This window comes from Eptesicus fuscus, chromosome 21, assembly GCF_027574615.1.
Source record: "Eptesicus fuscus isolate TK198812 chromosome 21, DD_ASM_mEF_20220401, whole genome shotgun sequence".
Taxonomy (NCBI): Eukaryota; Metazoa; Chordata; class Mammalia; order Chiroptera; family Vespertilionidae; genus Eptesicus; species Eptesicus fuscus.
In genome coordinates, this window is record NC_072493.1 from 45,084,411 (window position 1) to 45,110,005 (window position 25,595).

General features: G+C 42.1%; 1 protein-coding gene across 1 annotated transcript; it reads left to right on the forward strand.

Annotated features, from left to right (window-relative positions):
* The first annotated feature begins 403 nt into the window (after positions 1-403).
* Positions 404-23,899, forward strand: LOC129147116 (zinc finger protein 208-like). The gene is made up of 5 exons (XM_054710762.1): positions 404-468; positions 4,894-6,648; positions 21,773-22,028; positions 22,206-23,233; positions 23,321-23,899. The coding sequence occupies exons 2-5, from the start codon at positions 5,181-5,183 to the stop codon at positions 23,773-23,775; spliced, it is 3,207 nt and encodes a 1,068-aa protein (XP_054566737.1). The 5' UTR covers positions 404-468; positions 4,894-5,180; the 3' UTR covers positions 23,776-23,899.
* The last annotated feature ends 1,696 nt before the right edge of the window (positions 23,900-25,595 follow it).

The window sequence follows — 25,595 nt, forward strand, 5'->3', positions numbered from 1 at the left end:
TGGGGGCTCCAGGCTGGCGTGTGCGGTTGCCAATACTTGGGGGGGGGGAGGAGGCCGGAGTTCTCGGAGCACGCACGTGGGGGTGAAACTCGCTGACGCCATCCGGGTTACCCATGTTCGTGACGGAACAGGGACCCCTTATCCCCCCTTCCACTGCCCCTGCTTCTTATCCGCTTCTTCGGTCTCTGCTGCCTGGGTCCTGGCACAGCGCTTAACGGCAATGGCCCTGTTCAATTGTTCAGCTGAGGTGAGTTCGCCTCTCCCCCTCACACCTGCCCTCACCGCCTCATTACTCTGAGCCCACAGCCTGGGTGCGGGCTCCTGTCACGTCCTGCAGCCCAGGCCCGCGTGGAGGACCCTGAGGAAGGTGGAGGGGAGAGGAGTGTGGTGAGATCTGAGGACACAGGAAGTGCAGGGCAGAGAGGACAGGGGTGACCTGTATCTGAAATTCCCCTGCGGATGTGGGTGGTGAGTATTGAATCCAAGGTCAGAGACGGGCAGGGAGGATTTCAGAGCCGCCTGCCCTGCTCTCCCCAGGCTGTGGGGTCCATCAGGAATCAGGTTGTGCCAGATCCTTCTGAAACCTCTCAAGCACTCTCTGGATGCCATAGGCCAAGGTCATGGGTGAGTCCAGAGAGGTCCTGTTTTGTGGAGCAGGAAGGTGTCAGCTTGAGGCAGTGAACCTGGGGTCTGAAGATGGGAAGGAGGTAGACATTACACTTGGGTTTGCACATCTGGAGGAAGTGTGAGCTGATGGTCCCGGAGACCTGGTATCGGGACTTTTTAAAAAATATATTTTTATTGATTTCAGAGAGGGAGGGGAAGGAGATAGAAACATCAATGATGAGAGAGAATCATCCACCCGCTGCCTCCTGCATGCCCCCACGGCGTCTGCTACCCGGGCTTGTGCCCTCCATAAGAATCGAACCCTGGGTCCTTCTGTCTACAGGCCAGCGCTCTATCCACGGAGCCAAACCACCTAGGGCTGGTGTGGGGATAATGGGTGAAGCATAAGCCCAGGTTTGACTTTGTCTTCGTGGCAGTGATATTGCTTGGCAGGAACGCTGGGGCCCTGCAGCAAGGACCAGAGCTTAATAAGTGGTTCTCAACCTTCCTAATGCCATGACCCTTTAATACAATTCCTCATGTTGTGGTGACCCCCAACCATAAAATTACTTTCGTTGCTACTTCATAACTGTAATTTTGCTACTGTTATGAATCGTAATATAAATATCTGTTGTTTTCCGATGGTCTTAGGCGACCCCTGTGAAAGGGTCCTTCGACCCCCAAAGGGGTCGCGACCCACAGGTTGAGAACCGCTTAGATGGTGTTTCATTTGTTTTAGTCTGGACTGTTGATTTTCCCTTTTTACCTGATGTTTGGTGTCACAACGCAATCCATCTGTTGTGCTGAGGGCAATCACAGCGACTAATGGGACTGTGATGAGAGAGCAGCCGGCACAGCATTAGGGCCTGGTGTCCAGACTAACCGGGTGCCCTAGAGCAGGTTGAGGGTGGGAAGGTGTGTAAGGAGTAGGAGTGGGGGTTCTCAGAGAGACAGCTCTGGTTTCAATTGTCTCCATTCTGACAGGTTGGCGTGACCTTTGAGGACATTGCCCTGTACTTCTCCAGGGAGGAATGGAGCCTCCTTGATGAGGGTCAGAGACAGCTGTACCTGAATGTGATGCTGGAGAACTTTGAACTAATATCTTCCCTGGATAAGACCCTCACTCTGGCTGGTTCCGGGGACTTGGCTTTGCATTTCCCCATGTCCCCTCACCTCTAGGGGGTGCTCTGCCCTCACCTGTGGACTGTATACATTGCATGATTTTTCCAGTTTTCTGGGTTCTTGCTGTGGCTGGCAGGGTTTGTTGTTTGCTCTGCTCCCTTCTATACCTTTAGTCACAACACCTGCTGCACCGAGCTCAGGGAAGGGTTTGTGGTTGGTTGTGTGGCAGGGAGCCTAATGGATTCCAGTTGAGTCTTGAGCAAAAGCATATTCTTCCTGTTGGTCATTTTTAGGTATTTTTTTGAAAGAAGGCTCTACTTACTGTATTTAGTCCTATTTTTGGGGGTGGGCGTAAATATTTGTTTATTGATTTCAGAGAGGATGAGAGAGGGAGAGACAGAGTTAGAAACATCAATGATGAGAGAGGATTGTCCATGGGCTGTCTCCTGCATGCCCCCTACTGGGGATCCAGCCCACAACCCGGGCATGTACCCTGACCAGGAACCGAACCATGACCTCTTGGGTTCTTGGATGGATGCTCAGCCATTGAGCCAAATCAGCCAGGGCTGTAGGCCTATTTTTAACCATATTTATTGGCTAATGAGTGTTTTGAATATTTTTCTAGTTTATAATAAGATACATCTCCTTTTGCTTTGCTTAATTGTGCTTCCCAAATATTGCATTCTTGTTTTATGTACAAATTCCATGTTTTAGGCAATTCCGCATTCAGGAAGTCTAATGTGGCTATTTTTCCATCAGGCTCAGATCTGCTTACCAGTGTTTACCTATAAAGTATTTTTAATGAATTGATTTAGAATTTTTTTCAGCAACAATGTTGTTGTCTTTATAGCCTTCATTATAGTGTTACCATAACATGACTTTCTTTCTGTATCACAGTATTTGCTTTATTTGGCTGATCTGAACTGAATCCACAATATCTTCAATATGTTCATGTGATATGCAAGTATCCTCTCTTATCCTCCTTTCGATTGCCTTTTCATTTTATTTTGTTAACTGCTTATTGTGCTGGGGAATTGCTTTCATTTGTTTCAGTCTGGAACGTTGATTTTTCTCTTTTTTGCCTGGGGGTTGGTGTCGCATCCCGGAAATCATGTCCAAAACAGATCTCCCAAGCGTTTCCTCTGGCTTGTCTTGAAGGACTTTAAAGTTTTAACCTGGACGTTTAATTCTTTCATTCAATCTGAGTAAGTGTTTATCAGTGGTTTTCTTGCTTTCCATGTGAATATCTATATTTTCAATACCCCTCATTGAAGAAACTGTCCTTTCTTCACATTTCTTGTGGTTTTGTCAAAGATTACCTGAACCTTTGTGCCTGGGTTTATTTCTGTGTTTTCTGGGTTCTGTTTTTTGTTTCTGGGTCTGTGTTTCTGGGTGTATTTCAGTAATACACTGTTTGGTGGCTTTGGCTTTGTAATAGGTTGAAGGCAGGAAGTGTGATGCAACCAGATTTGTTCTGGCTGAAGATTACTTTTGCTCTTTGAGGTCTTTTGAGGTTTCAGACATTGGTATTATCATCGGATTGCATTTAACCTGGAGATTCCTTTGGGTAGTATAGACATTTTAAGGATATTCCATTTTCAAATCCAAGAACACTGAATGTCTTTCCACTTTTTTGGTCTCTTTTTCCATTTCTTTCACCACTCTGTTCTAGTGCTCAATACACAGATCTTTCACCTTTCTGGTTGAATTTATTCCTGTGTATTTTATTCTTTTCAATGCCATTGTAAACTTGACTACTTTCTTCATTCTTCTTTTTCTTTTTCTTAATGTAGTTTTGTTGATGTTTTTAGAAGAAGAGGAGTGAAGAGGGAGAGAGTGAAATATCCAGCTGAGAAACAGCGATCAGCTGCCTCCTGCACGCTCCCTATCTGGGATCTTGCCCACAACCCGGGCCTGTGCCCTGACCAGCAATAGAACTGGTGGCCTTTCAGTTCATTGGAAGATGCTCAATCAACGGAGCAACACAACGAGGGGCCTTTTTTCCTTTTCTTCTCAAAGAATTCATTGTTAGCGTTTAGAAATGGAACTGATGTTTGTATGTTCATATTTTATCCTATAACATTTCTGAATCTATTTTTTATTTAATATTCATTTATTGCTTTTAGAATGCGTGTGTGAGACATTGTTCAGCTCTTCCACTCATCTGTTTATTCATTGGCTGCCCCCTGCGTGTACCCCGATGGAAAATCAAACCCGCTACCTTGGCACATCAGATCCACACTCTCACAAACTGAGCCACCCAGCTAGGGCTCTGAATTTTTTAAATTAATTTTAGGAGTTTATAGTGAGTTCGTTACAATTTTCTCCATGTAAGTTCATGTCATTTGGCAAGATCTCTTATGCGTTGTGCTTCACTGTCAGGTGTAATGTCTTATCTTTCATTTCTTTTTTAAACTCATTTTAGTGTTGTTTCTTTTGTCTTAGTCTCAATAAAGATTTGCCAAATTGGTGTATGTTTTAAAAAGGAAATAGCTCTTAGGCCTGAAATGCATGGTGGTTAGAGTGTAGGCCCAAACACCAAAGGGTCATGGGTTCGATTCCTGATTAAGTGCATGAACCTGATTTGCAGTTTTGATCCTCATCCCCTGTTGGGGCCTGTGACGGAGACACCCAACCAATGTGTCTCTCTCACATCTATGTTTTTGTGTATTTTTCTCTCTTTCTCTCCCTTCCATTGTCTCTAAAAATGAATGAAAAATATATTCCCAGATGAAGATAAACAACAACAAAACTTAGCTCTTGGTTATGATATACTTTTGTCTCTAGTTTATTAATGGTTGTTCTAATTCTCATTGTTTATTTTCTTTGCTAGCTTTGGGTTTACTTTTCTTTTTTGGTTTCTTCTATATTTTTATTGATTTTTAGAGAAAGGAAGGGGGAGGGATAGAGAAACAGAAACATCAATGATGAGAGAGAATCACTGATTAGCCACCCTAAGCTTTTGTTCCTATTTTGGTGAGATTTTTACCATTGACTGACCTTTGAAGCCAGGTAATGTATAACAGCTATTTCCTTAGAGTTCAACTCACTTCTTTAAATCATTCAATGGACTCATGTCCAGTGATGACAGGGAAACATCTTTGGTGAAGATAATCTTTTTTTCTAAGGTCAACATGTACCTCACCAGCATTTCCTTTTGTTCAGGTTGTTGCTGTGGAGCAGAGAATGCGGAGGTACCGACTGAACAGAACGCTTCTGTAAGAGTGTCACAGGCCAGGAATCCCAAGTTAGCCTTGTCTTCCCAGAAGAGCCACCCCTGTGAGAGCTGTGGACTCGTCTTGAGAAGGATTTTCCACTTGACTGAGCTGCAGGGAACACAGCATGGACAGATACAGCTGAGGTGTGGGGCATGTGCAAAACAATTTTATTTCAGTGCAGAATTTCACCAGCAGCATGTGAGAGAGAACACTTTCATTGGGAGTGTGGAGAGGATGTCACTTGCAAAGATCTGCAATTTCAATGTGTCCCAGAATGATTTCACATGTGGGGAGGTTGGGCAGGGCACACTTTCCTGGTCAGGGCATCTCTACCTGAAGGCTGATCAGACCAGGGACAGGCCAAATGATATTTCCATGGGTAGTTTGATGTTTCAAAGGAGAAAAGATTTTCACACCAGAAAAGAATGTCAGGAAGATCCCAGCAGCAGTTATCTTCGTCCTCATCAGAGAGTTCGGACTGGAGAAAAGCCTTATAAATGCAGTAAATGTGGGAAATCTTTTACCAGTAGCAGTGGCCTCCATTATCATCAAAGTTTTCACACTGGAGAGAAGCCTTATAAATGCATTGAATGTGGAAAATCTTTTATCACTAGCAGTGACCTTCGTCGTCATCACAGATTTCACACTGGAGAAAAGCCATATAAATGCAGTGAATGTGGGAAATCTTTTACCTACTGGAGTAGCCTCCGTTATCATCAAAGTTCTCACACTGGAGAAAAGCCTCACAAATGCATTGAATGTGGGAAATATTTCACCAGTAACAGTGACCTCCATTGTCATCAGAGAGTTCACACTGAAGAAAAGTCTTATAAATGCAGTGAATGTGGGAAATCTTTTATCACCATCAGTGACCTTTGTCGTCATCAGAGAGTTCACACTGGAGAAAAACCTTATAAATGCAGTGAATGTCATAAATCTTTTACCAATTGGAGTAGCCTCCATTATCATCAAAGTTTTCACACTGGAGAAAAGCCTTATAAATGCAGTGAATGTGGGAAATCTTTCACCAGTAACAGTGACCTTCATTGTCATCAGAGAGTTCACACTGGAGAAAAGCCTTATAAATGCAATGAATGTGGGAAATCTTTTACCACTAGCAGTTACCTTCATCGTCATCACAGAGTTCACACTGGAGAAAAGCCCTATAAATGCAGTGAATGTGGGAAATCTTTTCTCACAACGTCTCACCTTCATCGTCATCAAAGAATTCACACTGGAGAAATCCCATATAAGTGCAATGAATGTGGGAAATCTTTTACCACTAGCAGTTACCTTCATTATCATCAGAGAGTTCACAATGGAGAAAAGCCTTATAACTGCAGTGAATGTACTAAGTCTTTTATCACGAGCTCTCTCCTTCATCGGCATCAGAGAGTTCACACTGGAGAAAAACCTCATAAATGCAGTGAATGTGGGAAATCTTTTACCAATAGCAGTAGCCTCCATTATCATCAAAGTTTTCACACTGGAGAAAAGCCTTATAAATGCAGTGAATGTGGGAAATGTTTTACCAGGAGCAGTGAACTCTCTTCTCATCAGAGAGTTCACACTGGTGAAAGGCCTTATGTGTGCAGTGAATGTGGGAAATCTTTTACCTGGAACACTGCCCTTCATCGTCATCGGAGAGTTCATAGTGGAGAAAAGCCTTATAAATGCAATGAATGCGGGAAATGTTTCAAAAGTAGCAATGGTCTCCAGTATCATCAGAGAGTTCACACTGGAGAAAGCCATTATGCTTACAAATAACATTAGAGATATCTCAGCCAAATTTCTAAATTTGCTCTGCACATATGAGTCCAAATGTGAGTAATTACTTAGGTGTGTAGGAATGTAGTTTCTTAGTTAGGTCTTAACAATAGTATAAGAAAATTTGTGAAGTCTCATTTGTCTGAATTGTATCTCATGCATTTAATCACCTACATTATGTAAAGTCCCCATAAGTTTTTGCTATTGTGTTGTTTTTTTTTATGCTAGCACCATATGTATCTATGTTGCCCTGTTCAACATACATAGAGAGACATGTTGCCACATCTATGTCTGCATATTTCTGTAGCTGAAGGTATTTCACCTGAACCATGTATAAGGCCCCTACAGATGGCATCAATCACCATCCTTATTTGCACAGTGAAGCTAACTCTGTTGTCTAATTTGTTGAAGAAAATTAGGAATACCTGAGCCCTTAGTTCTTACTTGTATCCCTGTCATGAGTTAACACAGGACTGATTACTGTTGGCGCCGGTAAACATGTTGCAGAGGGACTGCCATTTTCAGCGACACACATTCCCTTGTTGCCAGTGATGAATTTATTGAGTGCCTAAGTCATCAATAGAAGAACTGCCTGTCTCCAGTCTCTTTCTTTTCAAAATAATGAAGGCTTTTTTCTAAGACTTCTTTAATCTTGGGTGTTCTATTGACTCTATGGGTTAGTTTATATGGAGATCTGGACTCTCCTAGCATGATGAGGTGAAAAAGTTATGGGGCCTCAAACATTCTTTGACGTTGAAGAAATGATATGTTGTAGACATTTCCACAGCAGTTTTTGCCAAATTTACATTGCTGCCCTTAATTTCCCAGGAAACACTGTGAACTCTCTAGTCCTCATGTGAAGATGGATGCTTTGGGACACAGAGATCATTCCAAAACTGCGGTAGCTGTGTAAATTTTCTAGCAGCGCGAAAATTTTTCTTGTTTCTCAAGGGGTGCCCATACACTTGCCCAGGTCTTGCAGAGGGCCAGGTGCCCTAATGCCTACAATTCATAGCTAAAGGTCACTGACTGGAGTACTATAGCAGTTAGGGGAAACCATTTCACTACAGAAACATTGACCTAATGAGTTTGCAGGGGATTACAGCCCATTAGAAGGAATGTTCCTCATCTAAACTTGCATGCAAGAATGTTTCTGAGAAAAAGACTACAGGAGCGGGATGTACCCAGATGTGAGGATCTCCAGGCATGTTTATCTTCTGTGGACACAGTCATTGTCATTGAATATAATCAAGAGGTTTTGTGGCTTCCTGTATCCTCTCAGATGTTCACCTCAGAGCCATTGGTGCGCTGGCAGAAAAACAGAGACAAAGGCAAAGGGTGTCTGAAGTCCAGTGATGTGGCTTTTGTGATCCAGCCAGCATTCTTGTTGGTTTGTGTGAAAGTTCTTCATTGTTTATTACATTTTGTGTTCCCGTGGGCATAAGAAGTTGAATTGAATATAGATTTGCCAAACCTATTTTTCCAATATAGTTAAGGTGACCAGACGTCCCGCTTTTGGTGGGACAGTCCCGATTTTTAACAATTTGTCCCGCGTCCTGCGGCGTTTTAAAAAAGTCCCGACTTTTGGAAAGAATGCATGACAAGCTAGGGAACTGCGGGAGAACGGGAAGGGAATATACGGTTTTCGGCGGCCATGTGGCTATTTAGCCAGGATAAATAATACACTAAAAATTGTGGAATATGCGCTGTCCTTACCAGGAACTAATGCTGTAACTGAACATGTTTTTTCTACGGTAAAGTGTGGACATCAGAAAAATCACAATTAAGTGTTGAGACTTTGAAAGCCATTTTATGTGTGAAATATAATTTAACAAATTCTTATGAAAAATTTCATGACCTTTTAAACAACGACAGCAATCTACTAAAAAAAATTCACTCAAATGAGAAATATGCCAAAATAATACTATACATAATTTTTTTATTTATTATATTTGTAAATTGTACTTATGTTGAAATTTAAAAAGATATATTACCATACTATTTTTGTGTTCTATGAAAATTTTTGTTGCTCCATATAGACCAAATTTTTAATCAAGAACCCCCACCCCGGTCAATGGTGTCCCGCTTTACCAATGTTAAAATCTGGTCACCTTAAATATAGTTGAAAATACACATTTTTTAAATTTTGAATCATTTTTAAAAAGGTATAATGAGTAAAATACAGGTTAGGTCTTAACATGTATTTTACTGTTTCATAAATCATGATGTGTTCATGAAACTAAAACCGTCATTATAATCATAATATTGATCAGATCTGTCACTGTGAATTTGGTTCATGACTTTTTTAAATGTGTCCCTGTGGTTCACAGCTTAAGTAACCATTGACTTACATTCCAGTTTAATAGATCACTTTTCATTTTTCTAAGGATTTTTTTGCTTTAATTTATATTTCATAAATACTTGGAGATTTATTAAAGATATATTAGTATGTCATCTTTTTTCTGATAAATATTCTTACCTTTGAATATATCACCAATAGTTTATCCATTTTTATGAACATTTAATCATTTATTTTTTTAAATATATTTTATTGATTTAAAAAATATATATTTTATTGTTTTTTTACGGAGAGGAAGGGAGAGGGATAGAGAGAAATATCGACGAGAGAGAAACATCGATCAGCTGAATCCTGCATACTCCCCACTGGGGATGTGCCTGCAACCAAGGTACATGCCCTTGACCTGGAATTGAACCTGGGACCCTTCAGTCTGCAGGCCGTTGCTCTATCCACTGAGCCAAACCTGTTAGGGCACATTTGGTCATTTCTAATAAGCTGGTACAAACATTACTGTATAATTCTATATATGGATATAAGTTTCATTTACTGTATTTTCTGGCGTATAAGACGACCCCCAACTTTTCCAGTTAAAATATAGAGTTTGGGATATACCTGCCCTATCAGATGACACCCGGCATATAAGACAACCCCCGACTTTTGAGAAGATTTTCCTGGGTTAAAAAGTCAGTCGTGCCCTAACCAGTTTGGCTCAGTGGATAGAGTGTCGGCCTGCGGACTGAAGGGTCCCAGGTTCGATTCTGGTCAGGGGCATGTACCTTGATTGTAAGCACATCCCCAGTGGGGGGTGTGCAGGAGGCAGCTGATCGATGTTTCTCTCATCGTTGTTTCTAACTATCCTCTCCCTTCCTCTCTGTAAAAAAAAATCAATAAAATATATATATTTTTAAAAAAGTCATCTTATACGCCAGAAAATACGGTACCTTTACCAAAAATTCCGTGCCTAATCTGAGTGGGTTTGTATATAAATGTTTAAATTTACAAAGACTGACATTGTGTGATCTAAACTGAATATACCATCATGGATGCTGTAGCTTATGTGTTTAGGTGTGAAGCCAGGCACAGTACGGTTACTACTTGGACTATTGGGCTTGTGTCCGGATTGTGTGCGAGTTCCACAGAATGGCATGTGCAGTAGGCAGCCTTGTCGAGTTTGCACTCTCGCATAGTGTTTCTCTCCCTCTTTCTACAGATAATAAAAGTGCCCTTCTCACCTGGCTCATTCAGTGAGTTTTGTCCTATGAACCAGGTGGTCATGGGTCGATTCCAAGTCAGGGCACATTCCCAAGTTGCTGGCTCAAACCCCAGTGTGGGGTGTGCAGGAGGCAGCCAGTCTATGATTCTCTCTCATCACTCGTGCTTCTTTCCATCTCTCTCTAATAAGTCAATAAATATATATATTTTTAAAAATCAATAAACTATTCTTTAAAAATAAACTGATAACACCCTTTTGCGTTTTTCCACCAGTGTGTGAGGTGTTCACATTCTAGAAAGTATTTTGTTTGATCAAGCATTTTTATATAAACATATTCTGTAATTTTGTCATTCTAGGTCACTTTTTGTTGTATTTTTTCTAGGACTTTATGGTGAGCCTTTTCTCAGAAGTGTATTTGTTGAGTCTGTATCTTTGTTAAAACATCTTACCATATGTTCTGACTAGTGTGCTGAGAGTTTTGGCAATTTTCTTCAAATAAAACATTGAAACAATAGATATGGATGTTGGAATTTTACTTTTTTGTGCCTTTTTCACTTTATGAAGTAAACGTGTGTTTTTTTGTGTTGGACTAATATGTTTTAATATTTTTTATTTTTTAATAAACATTAATTTACTTAAACATTTTTATTGATTTCATGGAGCAAGGGAGAGGGAGAGAGAGTTAGAAACATGAATGTTGAGAGCACAGCAGCATGGCTCAGTGGTTCCATGTGGACTTATGAACCAGGAGGTCACAGTTCCATTCAGTCAGGAAAATGCCTGCACCCTGGGCTAGATACCCAGTGTAGGGCATGTAGGAGGCAGCTGATCAATGATTCTCTTTCATTATTGATGTTTCTCTCTTCCTCTCCTGGTACCTCAGCCTCTGCCTGCAGAGACATTCCCAGTCCAGGCACTTCTCACACCCCCGATGTCCACAATCACCATTGTCTTTGGGAGCATTTTAGTGAGAAACGGGACCTATAAGAAACCACTGACTCTGCTGCTGCAGGAGGCAGGTGCTGTGGGCACTCAGAATCACGGGAACTCTCTGAATCTCAGTTGGCTGAATGTGACATGCAGATGATTGATGGCGCTTACTTTGTTTCCAGGATTCCAGAGTTAGATTTTTGAACATTTTCTCTTATAATTCTCACAATAACTGGGCAAGAAGGGGAAAATTACATGGAGGATTATTGGCATTTCCAGGGACACATCAGACTGAAGACAGATTTATAAACACAATTTAGAGCAGACACAGAACAAGGCAAGCTAGAGCTTTCCCATTGCTGTCAGAGAACAGAAGAAAATGCTCAAGGCTTAGGTAACTTGGTTTTTATTGTATGTCTGTGTGTGCTTAATCCTGACCCCAGGATGTTTTTTCTTTTTATTTTACCCTCCCCCGCCTTCCCTTCTGACATTCCAAACTCCATTCCATGATTCCAAGTTTCTAAATTCATTCCATTTAGCAGTGTTTTTTTGTTATTGTTGTTATATTCCATATATGAGTGAGATGAAGTGACACTGTTGTTCTCTGATGAATTATTTCACTTAGCATGATGCTCTCCAGATCCCTCCATGCTGGGTGAAAGGGTAAAAGTTTATGCTTTTTTATTGCTGCATGGTATTCCATGGTATAAATTTACCATATTTTCTACCCACTCATCTATTGATGGGCACCTGGGCAGTTTCCAGATCTTTGCTCTTGTAAATTGGGCTTTTATGAACACAGGGTGCATACATTCAATCTGATTGTTTCAGGTTTCTGCAAATATATTCCTAGAAGTAGAATCCATGGGTCAAATGTCAGTTCCATATTAAATTTATTTTATGCAAGTTCGTACTGATTTGCATAATGGCTGCACCAGTTTGTGTGCCCAGTAGCAGTGTAAGAGAGTTCCCTTTTTTCCACATGCTCACCAGCACTTCTTCTTTATTGATTTGCTGATGGCAGCCATTCTGACAATGGTGGGGTTATATCTAATTGTTGCTTTAATTTGCATCTCTCTGATGGTCAGTCACTTTGAGCATTTTTAACTTGTTTCTTGTCCATCTTATCCACACTGCAGCCCAGGCAGAGCTGACACTTCGGATGGCATCAGAAGCAGATGCTCTTAAGTATGAGAGTCTGTTTTGTGATATTAACTTTGTACAATGGATTCACTGGAGGCAGGTTAGATCGAGTTCGAGACTTGAGCAACAAGCTAGAGTTGCCCTGAAGGAGACACATGCCAAAAGTCATGAACGAAGAAACAATGCCTGCCCTTCAGGAAGAGCAGGTCCTATAGAAAGATATGCAGAACCAGCCGCTAAAGGGAGCCAGGAAGGGTCACCGGAAACAAACTTGCCCCAGAAATCACCTCCCCTGAAGGCACTAGAGGACACTTAGTATACTTGGTGTGTTGTTGGGCTATCAGCCCTTAAATCCAGTCACTGAGAAATACAGGATCCTCGCCTTGGATTGGACAAACTACATTACCCAGAAGGCCAGGCATGGAGTGCCAGCAGGCTGAGCCAATGGGGGCTCAGAGAAGGCGTTTCCGTTTGGTTATTTCTGAGGGCGGGACCGGTAGCCTCCTGGCCGGATTTTCTGTTCTCTGATTTTTGTTTGAGGCGGTCAGGTTTTCCAAGGCTCCGCTCCTGTGGGGAAGGTGGAGAGTGGTGTTCCCCGCCTCACAGCCCGTGGACGGAGCCTGCAGTGGTTCTCACAGTTCACACTGGGGATTGAAGGTCGGAGTCGCCGCCCGGACCCACGCCAGGGCCGGGACAGGCACCGCCATTCCTGCAGCGGCTTCTACTCCGGCCGCTCCCGCCCCGCTCGGCCCACAGAGAGCAATGGCGGCGCCCGCGCTGAGCAGCTTCGCTGAGGTGAGTTCTAGTCCTCCGGACCCTCACCGCCTCCTCACACCGAACACCACAGCCCGGGTGGGGCATCTGTCAGGTCCTCCACTTCAGTTTTGCGTGGAGGACCGTGAGGAAGGCGGAGGGGAGAGAGGAGCGTTGTGGCTTCTGAGGCACAGCCAGTGCAGGGCGGAGAGGACAGGGCTGACCGGCATCTGAGGTTCCCTGAGGGTGTGGGCTGTGAGGATGGGCGGACAGATCAGAGGCTGCAGGGAGGACGTCACAGCCTCATCGGGGCTTTCCCGGCTGTGGGGTCCATCAGGGGCCGGGGGTGGTCCTGGATCCCCCTTTTAGACAAGCTCTCTGTGGACCCAATTGCCAAGTTCATGGGTGAGTCCAGCGAGATCCAGTGGCATTGGAGCAGGAAGGGGGCAGAGCTGAGGGAGTGAACCTGGGGACTGAAGATGGGAAGAGGTTAAAGGTTACCCAGTGGTGTGCACATCTGGAGGAAGTGTGAGCTGATGGTCCCCGGGACCTGGTGTGGGGACATAAAAGCGAAGCATAAACCCAGGCTTGGCTGTGTCTTGGAGGCATGATCTAGGAGACTGCGGTGGGATTGCTTGGCAGGAAGGCTGGGGCCCTGCAGGCATCGCCCAGACCTTAAATGGCATTGCTCTCCCCTCCCCTCCCCCAATCCTTCCCACCCAACCCAGCTGCTCTGCTGAGGGCAATCCCAGTGGGTAATGGGACTGTGATGAGAGAGCAGCCTGCACTGGCATTAGGGCCTGGTGTCCACACTAACCGGGTGCCCTGGAGGAGGTAGAGGGGGGGAAGGTGTGTAAGGAGTAGGAGTGGGGGTTCTCAGAGAGACAGCTCTGGTGTCAATTGTCTCCATTCTGACAGGTTGGCGTGACCTTTGAGGACATTGCCCTGTACTTCTCCAGGGAGGAATGGAGCCTCCTTGATGAGGGTCAGAGACAGCTGTACCTGAATGTGATGCTGGAGAACTTTGAACTTGTATCCTCGCTGGGTAAGACCCTCACTCTCCCCAGTGACCTGGACTTGGCTTTGGGATTTGCCAGGCCCCATCCCCCAGGGTGTGCTCTGTCCTCCCATGTAGACTGTGGTTCTGCTTGATTTTCCAGGTTCCTGGGCAGTTGCTGTCCTGGGGAGGGTGGGTCTGTTTCCGCTGCTCCCTTCTATTCCTGAAGTCCCAGTTCTCCCCGCTGTACTACGTTCACAGGGAAGGACTTGTGGTTGGTAGTGTTGCAGGAAGCCTGAGGGATTCCACCTTGATCAGTGAGGAAAGCATTTTCTATATTCCTGTTGGTCTTTTGTACATAGGTTTTTTTGTTTTGTTTTTAAATTACGCAACATTTTTAAATTATTTTTTATTTTTTTAATATATTTTATTGATTCTTTACAAAGAGGAAGGGATAGGGATAGAGAGTTAGAAACATCGATGAGAGAGAAACATCGATCAGCTGCCTCTTGCACACCCCCTACTAGGGATGTGCCCTCAACCAAGGTACATGCCCTTGACCGGAATCGAACCTGGGACCTTTCAGTCCACAGGCCGATGCTCTATCCACTGAGCCAAACCGGTCTCGGCTTGTACATAGTTTTTGAAGAATTATTTCTATATATTTATCCTGGTTAATAACTGTATTTTTTGTTAAACATTCTTTTGAAGACCGTGTATATTTTATTATTAATTGCTTATAACATACAGGAACACATATTTTGCATTTGCTTAATTGCGCTTCTCAGATATTGCTCCCCCACACCAGCTTTTCTACAAAGTCCATGATTTTGCCATCTTGGGTTCCGCTGGTCTAGTGGCAGCATGTTTCTAGCAGCTCAGATACTGGTTACTGGTGCTTAGAATAATGTGTCTGTAATGAAGTGATATCGAGTTTGCTTTTAAGACAGAGTCATTGCATTGTTATTAGCCTGCACTATGGTATTAACATATTTTTATTATTCCCTGGGAACTCCACCTATTTGTGTGAATTTCTTTCCATATTGCAATATTTGCTTTATTGTGCTAATCAGAACTGAATCCACAATCTCTCCAAGGGATTCTTTCATATGATTTGCAAGTATTTTCTTCTCTTCTTTAGATTTTCTTTCATTTCATTTTGGTTATTGCTGTTGTGCTGTGAAGAAGCTTTTTATTTGTTGCAATCTGGACTGTTTGTTGTTTTCTCTATTTTGAGTGGTGGTTGGTGTCACATTCAGAAAATCTTGTCTAAAACAAACCTCCAAAACTTTGTCTCTAGATTGTCCTGAGGAGTTTTCAGTTTTAGCGCTGACATTCAATTCTGTCATGCAGGTTGAGTTACATTTTATCAACAATGTCCAGTATTGTTGTGTTTACTTGTGAATATTGATTTCAACAGCACCATTCATTGAAGAAACTATCTTTCCCTTCTTCTGTGTCTTACAGCTTGGTCAGAGATTACTTGAAAGGATGTGCCTGGGTTTATTTCTGTGTTTTCTGTTCTGTTCAATTGATGTATGTGTCTGTGTTTCTCCGGGAATTCTTCTCAGATTTTATGGATTCCCATTATGTTTTTAAGTCCTTTATCCATTTTGAGTTTATTTTTGTGTATGGTATAAATTGGTGGTCTAGTTTCATTCTAAGCATGTATCCATCCAATTTTCCCAACACCATTTATTGAAGAGATGGTCTTGACTTCATTGTATGCTTTTGCCTCCTTTGTCAAATACTGAGCATAATGGCTTGAGTCGATTTCTGGGTTCTCTATTCTGTTGCATTGTTCTATGTGTCTGTTTTTGTGCCAGTACCAGGCCATTTTTGTAATACAGCTTGGTATCTGGTATTGTGATTCCTCCAACTCTGTTCTTCTTGAAAATATAATAATGTTCCATGCAATAAACAGCAATTATTCAAGTAAGATGCTCTTACATATCATATTACATGCAATAAAAGTTAACATTTCAAGGAAAAAAAGGATTTTGATATAATAATATTACCAAAACTGTACTAACAGAGTATGATATCATAAAAGTTATGGGAAATATTAAAAATCTGCAAATAATAGGATTACTTCTCATATTCTAAAATACTTTTCTGCCTCTGGCTCTACTTTTGTTCATCAGTTTCTGTTCATTATTCTCCACAAATGAGTGAGATCATGTGCTATTTATCTTTCTCCAACAGACTTATTTCGCTTAGCATAATGTTCTCCAGGTCCATCCATGCTGTTGCAAATGGTAAACGTTCCTTCTTTTTTATAGCAGCACTAGAGGCCCGTGGCATGAAGAGATTCGTGCAATAGGCCTTCCTTCCCTTGGCTTCTGGCACCGGTTTTCCTCTGGCACCCAGGACCCAGGCCTTCCCTCCAGCTGGAGTTTTCCTTCTTCATCTTCGCTGCACACCCCATCTGCAGACTCCAGAGTCTGCAGTCTTGTCTTCGCTGTGGCACTCCGCTCCTGTAGATCCCTTTGCCCTTTGTCTTCCCTCTCATAGTATAGGCCTCCTCCCCACCTGGCCACTCAGGGCCTTGAGCGCTGGGCAGCTGCCATCCTTGGCCTTTTAATTTGCATACTCACGCTGGTTGGCTGTTGGCATAGCGGAGGTACAGTCAATTTACATGTCTGTTATTAAGTAAGATAACATTCCATTGTGTAGATGTACCATAGTTTTCTAATTCACTCATCTACTAATGGGCCCGTAGGCTGTTTCCAAATTTAGCTATTGTAAATTATGCTGCTATGAACATAGGGGTGCATATATCATATATATATATATTTTATTGATTTTTTACAGAGAGGAAGGGAGAGGGATAGAGAGCTAGAAACATCGATGAGAGAGAATCATCGACCAGCTGCCTCCTGTACACCCCCTACCAGGGATGTGCCCGCAGCCAATGTACATGCCTGTGACCGGAATCGAACCTGGGACCTTTCAGTCCGCAGACCGACGCTCTATCCATTGAGCCAAACCGGTTTCGGCCATATATCCTTTCTGATTGTTGTTTCTGATTTCTTAGAATATATTCCTGAAAGTGGGATTACTGGGTGAAATGGGAGTTCCATTTTTAATTTTTTAAGGAAACTCCATTCTGTTTTCCACAGTGGCTGCACCAACCGGCATTCTCATCAGCAGTACCATTCTTCTCCACACACTTGTCGTTGGTGGATTTGTTGATGATAGCCATTCTGACATGTGTGAGAGGGTACCACCTTGTTGTTTTGATTTGCATCTCTCAGATGATTAGTGACTTTGCGCATGTTTTCATATACCTCTTGGCCTTCTTTATGTCCTCTTTTGAAAAGTGTGTATTTAGGTCCTTTGCCCATTTTTTTATTGGATTGTTAATCTTCCTTTTGTTAAGTAGTGTGAGTTCCCTATAAATTTTGGAGATTAAACCCTTATGGGAGATAACATTGGCAAATACGTTTTCCCATGCAATGAGCTTTCTTATTGTTTTGTTGATGGTTTCTTTTGCTGTGCATCAGGTTTTTATTTTGATGTAGTCACATTTGTTTATTTTCTGTTTAGTTTCCATTGCCCTAGGAGCTGTATTGGTAAAGATATTGGTTGAACATATGCCGGCAATTTTTTTTAATGTTATTTTAAAACATATATTTTTATTGATTTCAGAGAGGAAAGGAGAGAAAAAAGAGTGAGAGAAACATCAATGATGAGAATCATTGATCAACTGCCTCCTGCATGTCCCCTACTGGGCATCGAGCCTGCAACCTGGGTATGTGGCCTTGACCGAAATCAAACCTGGGACCCTTCAGTCAGCAGGCAGGTGTTCTACCCACTGAGCCAGACCAGCTAGGGCATATGTCTGCTGTTTTGCTGCCTATGGATTCTTCTAAGATTTTTATGGTTTCCCATCTTACTATAACATTTCTAGAGACAGTACAGTTTGCATTGAATCCATACAGGGACTTGTGAGAGTGCATGTTCTTGATAACATTTGTTTTATAAATTACAGAAGTTGGTTTCAGCTTATGTTTAAAAAATAAAATTTCTACCCTCTTCTTCTCCCCGCCCCCCCCCCCCCTTTTTTTTCTGTCTCTGTCTCGTTCCATGACCAACACTCTTACTGTTTCCTGGGATTCCCATAACGCAAATTATAGGTTAAATTTATGGTTTTACTTAATTTGCTGTATTCCTTAAATTTATTTTTCTTTTTCCCATCTGGATGATTTCTAGTAACTTGTCGTGGACAGCACATATTCTTTATGTCTGTTTTTGATACTCTTTATTGTGTTTTTCATTTTATTCATTGTAATTGTGCAACACCAACATTTCTGTTTCATTTGTTTTTATGATTTCTGTCTATCCAAAATTCTCCTTTTGTTCAGTGTTCATTTCTTTCTTCATTATGTTGGTTCTATATGAGTTCTCTTGTAGCGCGCAAACATTTTTAAAGGTAAATATTTTGGATTCTTTATCAGTCTGTATGTGCTCTCCATTTCTTTGGCATCGATTAGTAGATGGTATCCCTGTTTTTAGTCTGGTGTTGATGTCTACGCATTTGGTGAAGCAGTTACTCCTTTCAACTCTAGGACCAATTCTGGCTCAAGGAATACATTCATTGGCATATGGAATGACCGGGTGAGGTGTTGTTTCAGGTTTGAAAAAGTCCCAGTAGCCGAGTCTCCATGAGCTGAGCTGAGGTTAGAATAACAAAAAGTCAATGGGTCCACAGTGACTTTGGATGCAAATTATTATTATTTTTTTTTATGACAAGTGATGGTTTTAGAAGCTTTGGTGGCAAATACTTTGAGAACATATAGTTTTTTATTTTATTCCTGGAATAGGTTGTTGCCAAAGGGATTTCTTTTGGGATGCATGCTGATAAATATCATGGGGTCCGCTCATTAAGTAGATCTTGGAGAGTTCACAAATGTTCCACAGATTTCTGTGGTTTGTAAATACAGAAATGTCCAGGCTTTTTCATAGAGCAGGCCAATAGGGTCAACATTAGTACAGGAGCAGTGAGTGATGGAGGAAACTCTGACCCTTGTTTTGACTGAGAGCACAGGTCCTTCTCTGCCAGGAACTGGACAATTATGGATGCCGGGTATTAGATGGAGAAGATAGGGGAAGTGGTGGGCATATAAGGGAGTCCTTATTGCAGTCCACGTAGCCATTGCTACCAAGGAGCCACTAGAGAAAACAGTTCTTCAAAGTAAAGTCCTGCACAGTAGTCCATAAAATAGAGAGCTGCGTGCTGGCTGGTTAACACTGTGTCTTCCCTTCGAAGCAGCCCCAACGTAGGAGCCAGCCTAGGAGCCTTACTAAGTAGCCGCTGCTAACATGGCAGCCATTGCAAACACAGCAATCCAACCAAGCAGGTGCGTACTGCCTGGTCAGTAACATACTTTATACCGACTTAGACCAAAGAGGCCTCTTTCGAAATAGTGACATTAGTCTTTGGGTTATAGAAGCGCACGCCTGCACAGTGACTAATATAGCTTGCTGTGTCCTTGCTTTTGTGACTGTGTATAGCAAATTAGCCTTGAACACTCTGATTAGATTCCCAAGCTCAGATTGGCCCTGAACATTCCATGTCCTCTGGACAGGGCACCCACATTGACCCTAGCTAAATATGTTTGTTAACCCACTCTGGTCATCTCTTTGTAATTCAGCCCACCTTTTTTGGCTCTACTGAATTATTTTTGGTTTAATTGCACTCTGTTTTTTAAATCCTCACTTGTTTGTTTGGGTGTGTGTGTGTTTACCACCGTGCATTTCAGAGAGAGTGGAATAGAGGGAGCGTGGAGAGATTGGGGAACATTGATGTGAGAGAGACACATTGACTGGTTGACTCTCGCACCCACCAGGCGGGACAGGGAGCCAACCTCAGCCCAGGTGTGTAACCTTGACAAGGAATCAAACCCTCGACCCTTCAGTGTAGAGCCCGACTCTCCAACCATTGAGCAAAAGAGGCCAGGGTTTCATTGTACTCTTAACCCCTTGTAGTTGTTTTTGTTCATGGAGACCTGCCTTCTTGTACTGAGAGCGGACAAGCTTATCATATTTCTTACTCTGCCATCTTGCTGATGTCACATAGATTTTTTCCCGCATGATCTCTGTTGTGCTTTGTAGTTCTATAACAGTGCTCCCCATACATCTGTTTGTTGTTTTCTTATGGATTTGTATCATCTGAATCCCACGTTTGATCACTTGGGATTCATGGGGAGGAATCATTTGTGCATCACAGAATAAACATGACTTTATGAAGGACAAGGTGGACCCAGAGGCGGTCTTGCCTTGGTGAAGGCCTGTTGGGAAGGTTTTGACACCAGGGCTGTGTTAAAGTCATAACTAGGAACCCATTTTTTAAATATATATATATATATATATATATATATATATATTTTCTTTTTTATTGATTTTTTTTTTACAGAGAAGAAGGAAGAGGGATAGAGAGTTAGAAACATCCATGAGAGACAAACATTGATCAGCTGCCTCCTGCACACCCCCTACTGGAGATGTGCCTGCAACCAAGGTACATGCCCTTGATGGTAATTGAACCTGGGACATTGAGTCCGCAGGCCAACGCTCTTTCCACTGAGCCAAACCGGTTAGGGCTCTAGGAACCCATTTTGTTAAAAAGTATTTTGTTTCCATGACCCATTCCTCATCCAATTTTGCTTCTACTGTCTTATTGTTGACACTTTGCCTGCTCGTCAGGTGTAATAATGACCATTTCTACTCAGATTCCATGCCCACAGGTAACTTTAACCTCCCTAGACCTTGCCCCTCTACCTCTTTCACAGGTCCCTCTTTACTGCAAACCAACCGAGGTCCATGCCTGCAGAGCTTTGGAGTGCGCACATATTATTATATTGACCTTGAACATCCTGTGCTTCAATACCATTATGTTGTATGGCTTTCAGCACATGCAAATTACCCTACACTGACGCAGGTCCCCAGCACGAAAGGTCCTAAAAGAAGCCGTTGGTGGAGGAACAATGAGTAAAGCCTTCTTGTCTTCTTTGTTTCCCACCCTAAGCTTTTGTTCCTGTTTTGGTGAGATTTTACCATTGACTGACCTCTGAGGCCAGCTAATATATAACAGCTGTTTACATAGAGTTCAACTCACTTGTCTTGAAAATCATTCCATGGAATCATGCCTAGTCATGACGGGGAAACCATTTTCCCAAAAATAATCTGATTTCATAAGATCAACATGTACTTCACCAGCGTTTCCTTTTGTTCAGGTTGCTGCTGTGGAGCAGAGAATGCGGAGGTACCGACGGAACAGAACGCTTCTGTAAGAGTGTCACAGGCCAGGAATCGCAAGTTGGCCTTGACTTCCCAGAAGAGCCACCCCTGTGAGAGCTGTGGACTCGTCTTGAGAAGGATTTTCCACTTGACTGAGCTGCAGGGAACACAACATGGACAGATACAGCTGAGGTGTGGGGCATGTGCAGAACAATTTTATTTCAGTGCAAAATGTCACCAGCAGCATGTGAGAGAGAACACTTTCATTATTGGCGTCGAGAGGATGTCACTTGCAAAGATCTGCAATTTCAGTGTGTCCCAGAATGATTTCACCTGTGGGGAGGTTGGGCAGGGCACACTTTCCTGGTCAGGGCATCTCCACCTAAAGGCTGATCAGACCAGGGACAGGCCATATGATATTTCCATGGGTGGTTTGACAGTTCAAAGGAGAAAAGATTTTCACACCAGAATATGGTATGAGGAAGATACTAGCAGCAGTTATCTTCGTCGTCATCAGAGAGTTCGGACTGGAGAAAAGCCTTATAAATGTAGTGAATGTGGCAAATCTTTTAAGAGTAGCAGTGGCCTCCATTATCATCAAAGTTTGCACACTGGGAAGAAGCCTTATAAATGCAGGGAATGTGGAAAATCTTTTATCAATAGCAGTGACCTTCGTCGTCATCAGAGATTTCACACTGGAGAAAAGCCATATAAATGCAGTGAATGTGGGAAATCTTTTACGTATTTGAGTAGCCTACATTATCATCAAAATTCTCACACTGGAGAAAAGCCTAACAAATGCATTGAATGTGGGAAATATTTCACCAGTGACAGTGACCTCCATTGTCATCAGAGAGTTCACACTGAAGAAAAGTCTTATAAATGCAGTGACTGTGGGAAATCTTTTATCACCATCAGTGACCTTTGTCGTCATCAGAGAGTTCACACTGGAGAAAAACCTTATAAATGCAGTGAATGTGGAAAGTCTTTTACAAGTAGCAGTAGTCTCAAATATCATCAGAGAGTGCACTCTGGAGAAAGGCCCTATGAGTGCCATGAATGTGGAAAATCTTTTATCACTCAGTCTCAAGTTCATAGTCACCAGAGCCTTCATACAGGAGTAAAGCCTTATAAATGCAGTGACTGTGGGAAATCTTTTACACATAGGCCTTCCCTTCGTAAACATCAGAGACTTCACACAGGTGAAAAGCCTTATGAATGTAATGAATGTGGAAAATCTTTTACCCAGAGCACTTCCCTTCGTTGTCATCAGAGACTCCATACAGGAGAAAAGCCTTATGAATGCAGTGACTGTGGGAAATCTTTTACAAATAGGCCTGCCCTTCAGAAACATCAGAGACTTCATACAGGCGAAATTCCTTATAAATGTAGTGAATGTGGAAAATCTTTTACCACTAACAGCTACCTTCGTATTCATCAGAGAGTTCACACTGGAGAAAAGCCTTATAAATGTAGTGAATGTGGAAAGTCTTATACAAGTAGCACTAATCTTCTATATCATCAGAGAGGGCACACTGGAGAAAGGCCTTATGAGTGCAATGAATGTGCAAAATCTTTTAAAACTCTGTCTCAACTTCATGGTCATCAGAGAATTCATACAGGAGTAAAGCCTTATGAATGCAGTGAATGTGGCAAATCATTTACATATAGGCATACCCTTCGTAATCATCAGAGACTTCATACAGGTGAAAAGCCTTATAAATGCAATGAATGTGGGAAATCTTTTGCTGAGAGCACTAAGCTTCATTGTCATCAGAGAGTTCATTCAGGAGAAAAGCCTTATAAATGTAGTGAATGTGGAAAATCTTTTTCAAGGAGCAATGGTCTCCAATATCATCACAGAGTTCATACAGGAGAAACGCCTTATAAATGTAGTGACTGTGGGAAATCTTTTAAGGGTAGCAGTGGCCTCCATTATCATCAAAGTTTTCACACTGGAAAGAAGCCTTATAAATGCATTGAATGTGGGAAATCTTTTGTCACTAGGAGTGACCATCATTATCATCAGAAAGTTCATTCAGGAGAAAAGCCTTATAAATGTAGTGAATGTGGAAAATCTTTTTCAAGGATCGATGGTCTCCAATGTCATCAGAGAGTTCACACTGGAGAAAAGCCTTATAAATGTAGTGAATGTGGAAAGTCTTTTACAAGTAGCACTAATCTCCGATATCATCAGAGAGAGCACACTGGAGAAAGGCCTCATGAGTGCAATGAATGTGGAAAATCTTTTAACACTCAGTCTCTACTTCATAATCATCAGAGAGTTCATACTGGAGAAAAGCCTTATAAATGCAGTGAATGTGGGAAATGTTTTGCAAGGACCTATGATCTCCAATATCATCAGAGAGTGCACACAGGAGAAAAGCCATATAAATGCAGTGAATGTGGGAAATCTTTTAGATGGAGCAGTGGTCTCCAGTGTCATCAGAGAGTTCACACTGGAGAAGGCCATTATGAGTGTAATTAATGTTAGGTATCACTAAGGCATATTTTTAAATTTGCTCTCCACATAAAAGTCCAAATGTGAGAAATCTCTTAAATGTGTAGGAAATGAAGTTTCTTAGATAGGACTTAAGAATATTACAAGAAAATTTGTGAATCCTCATTTTTCTGAATTGTATCTCATACATGTATTCACCTATATTATGTAAAGTTCCCATAAGTGTCTTCGCTGTTGTGTGTGTTTGCTTTTATGTTGGAATACTGTGTAATTATGTTGCACTTTCTAACATACAGAGATGTCCTGCCAGATCTATGTCACTGCACATTTCTGTTGCTGAACGTATTTCACCTGAACCACCTATAAGGCCCCTTCAGATTGCATCAGTAACCATCCTTATTTGCACAGCGAAGCCAACTCTGTTGTCTCATTTGTTGAAGAAAATTAGGAATAACTGAGCCCTTAGTTCTTTCTTGTTTCCCTGTCATGAGTTGCCCGAGTAAAGATGATGTTGCAAAGTGACTGCCATTTTCAGAGACACACTTTCCCTAGATTCTAATGATGAATTTATTCAATGCCTAAGTCATCAATTGGAGAACTGCCAGTCTCAGGTCTCTTTCTTTGCAAAATAATGAAGGCATTTTCATAAGACTTCTTTAATCTTAGTGTCCTACTTACTGTCTGGGTTAGTTTATAAGGAGATCTGCGCTCTCCAAGCACGGTGATTTGAAAAAGTTTTATGTGGTCTCTAACATTTTTGTCATTGAGACAAGACTATAGTGCAGGAATTAGCTCAGCAGTTTTTGAGAAATTTACACTGTTTCCCATAATTTTCCTATTAACCCTTTGCACTCGCTTGCTTTTTTCTCGAGCTGCTACCGATGCTAACCGTGTCGAGTCACACTGGACATCCGAGTGCAAAAGGTTAAACTCTGTGGACTCTAATCCTCCTGTGAGGATGGATGCTTTGAGACACAGAGATCACTCCAAAGAGGGGATAGCTATGACAACCTCATGTATATCTGGGAGCAGCCTGAACTCTTCTTGTTTTTAGGGAATGGTAAGACATTTGAAGGGAACCTCCTGCTCCAGGCTTGCAGAGGGCAATGTGCCCTAATGCCTTCAATTCCATGAATGATGGTCACTGATTGGAGAACCATTGCAGTGAGAGGGACCCCTTTTACTGCAGAAACACTGACCTAATTGTTGAACCAGACTGCAGCCTATTAGATGGAATCATCTTCACCTAAATCTGCACTCAGAAAGTTCCTTTTGAGGAAAGGACTACAAGAGCGGTGTGTACGCAGATCTGAGGGACTCCAGGCATGGTTAACTTCTGTGGAGCGGTCATTGGCATTGATTATAATGAGGTTTTGTGGGTTCCTGTAGCTTCTCAGATGTTCCCCTCAGAGCCATTGGTGCTCTGGCAGGAGAACAAAATTGAAGACAAAGGCTGTCTTTTGCCCATGAATGTGGCTTTTGAGACCCAGGCAGCGTTCAAGTGGGTTTGGGTGAAACTTCTTCATTGTTTGTTACATTTTCTGTCACTGAGATGAGACTTGCTCAGAGAGCACAAGTATGTGAATTGAATATAGAGTTGCCAAACTATTCCAAAATAGGTGAACGGACATTTCTTTTATCGTGAACCATTCTTTTAACAGCTGCGACGAGTAATTTGCATGTGTTAAGTGTAGTGTTTCATAAATCTTTTTTTTTCTTTTTTTAAATTTCTTTATTGATTAAGGTGTCACATTGTTTCATAAATCTTGACATGTGCATGAAACTGAAACCATCACTACCCTCATAATACTGACCATATCAGTCATTGTGTATTTGTTTCATGACCT

Excerpts from the sequence above, each read along its gene's own strand:
- LOC129147116 (XM_054710762.1), top strand. The coding sequence starts at position 5,181 with ATGTCACTTGCAAAGATCTGCAATTTCAATGTGTCCCAGAATGATTTC. Across the intron at positions 6,649-21,772 it reads ATGCGGGAAATGTTTCAAAA|ATACTAGCAGCAGTTATCTT; the intron begins GTAGCAATGGTC and ends GGTATGAGGAAG. Across the intron at positions 22,029-22,205 it reads GAATGTGGGAAATCTTTTAC|TGACCTTTGTCGTCATCAGA; the intron begins GTATTTGAGTAG and ends TATCACCATCAG.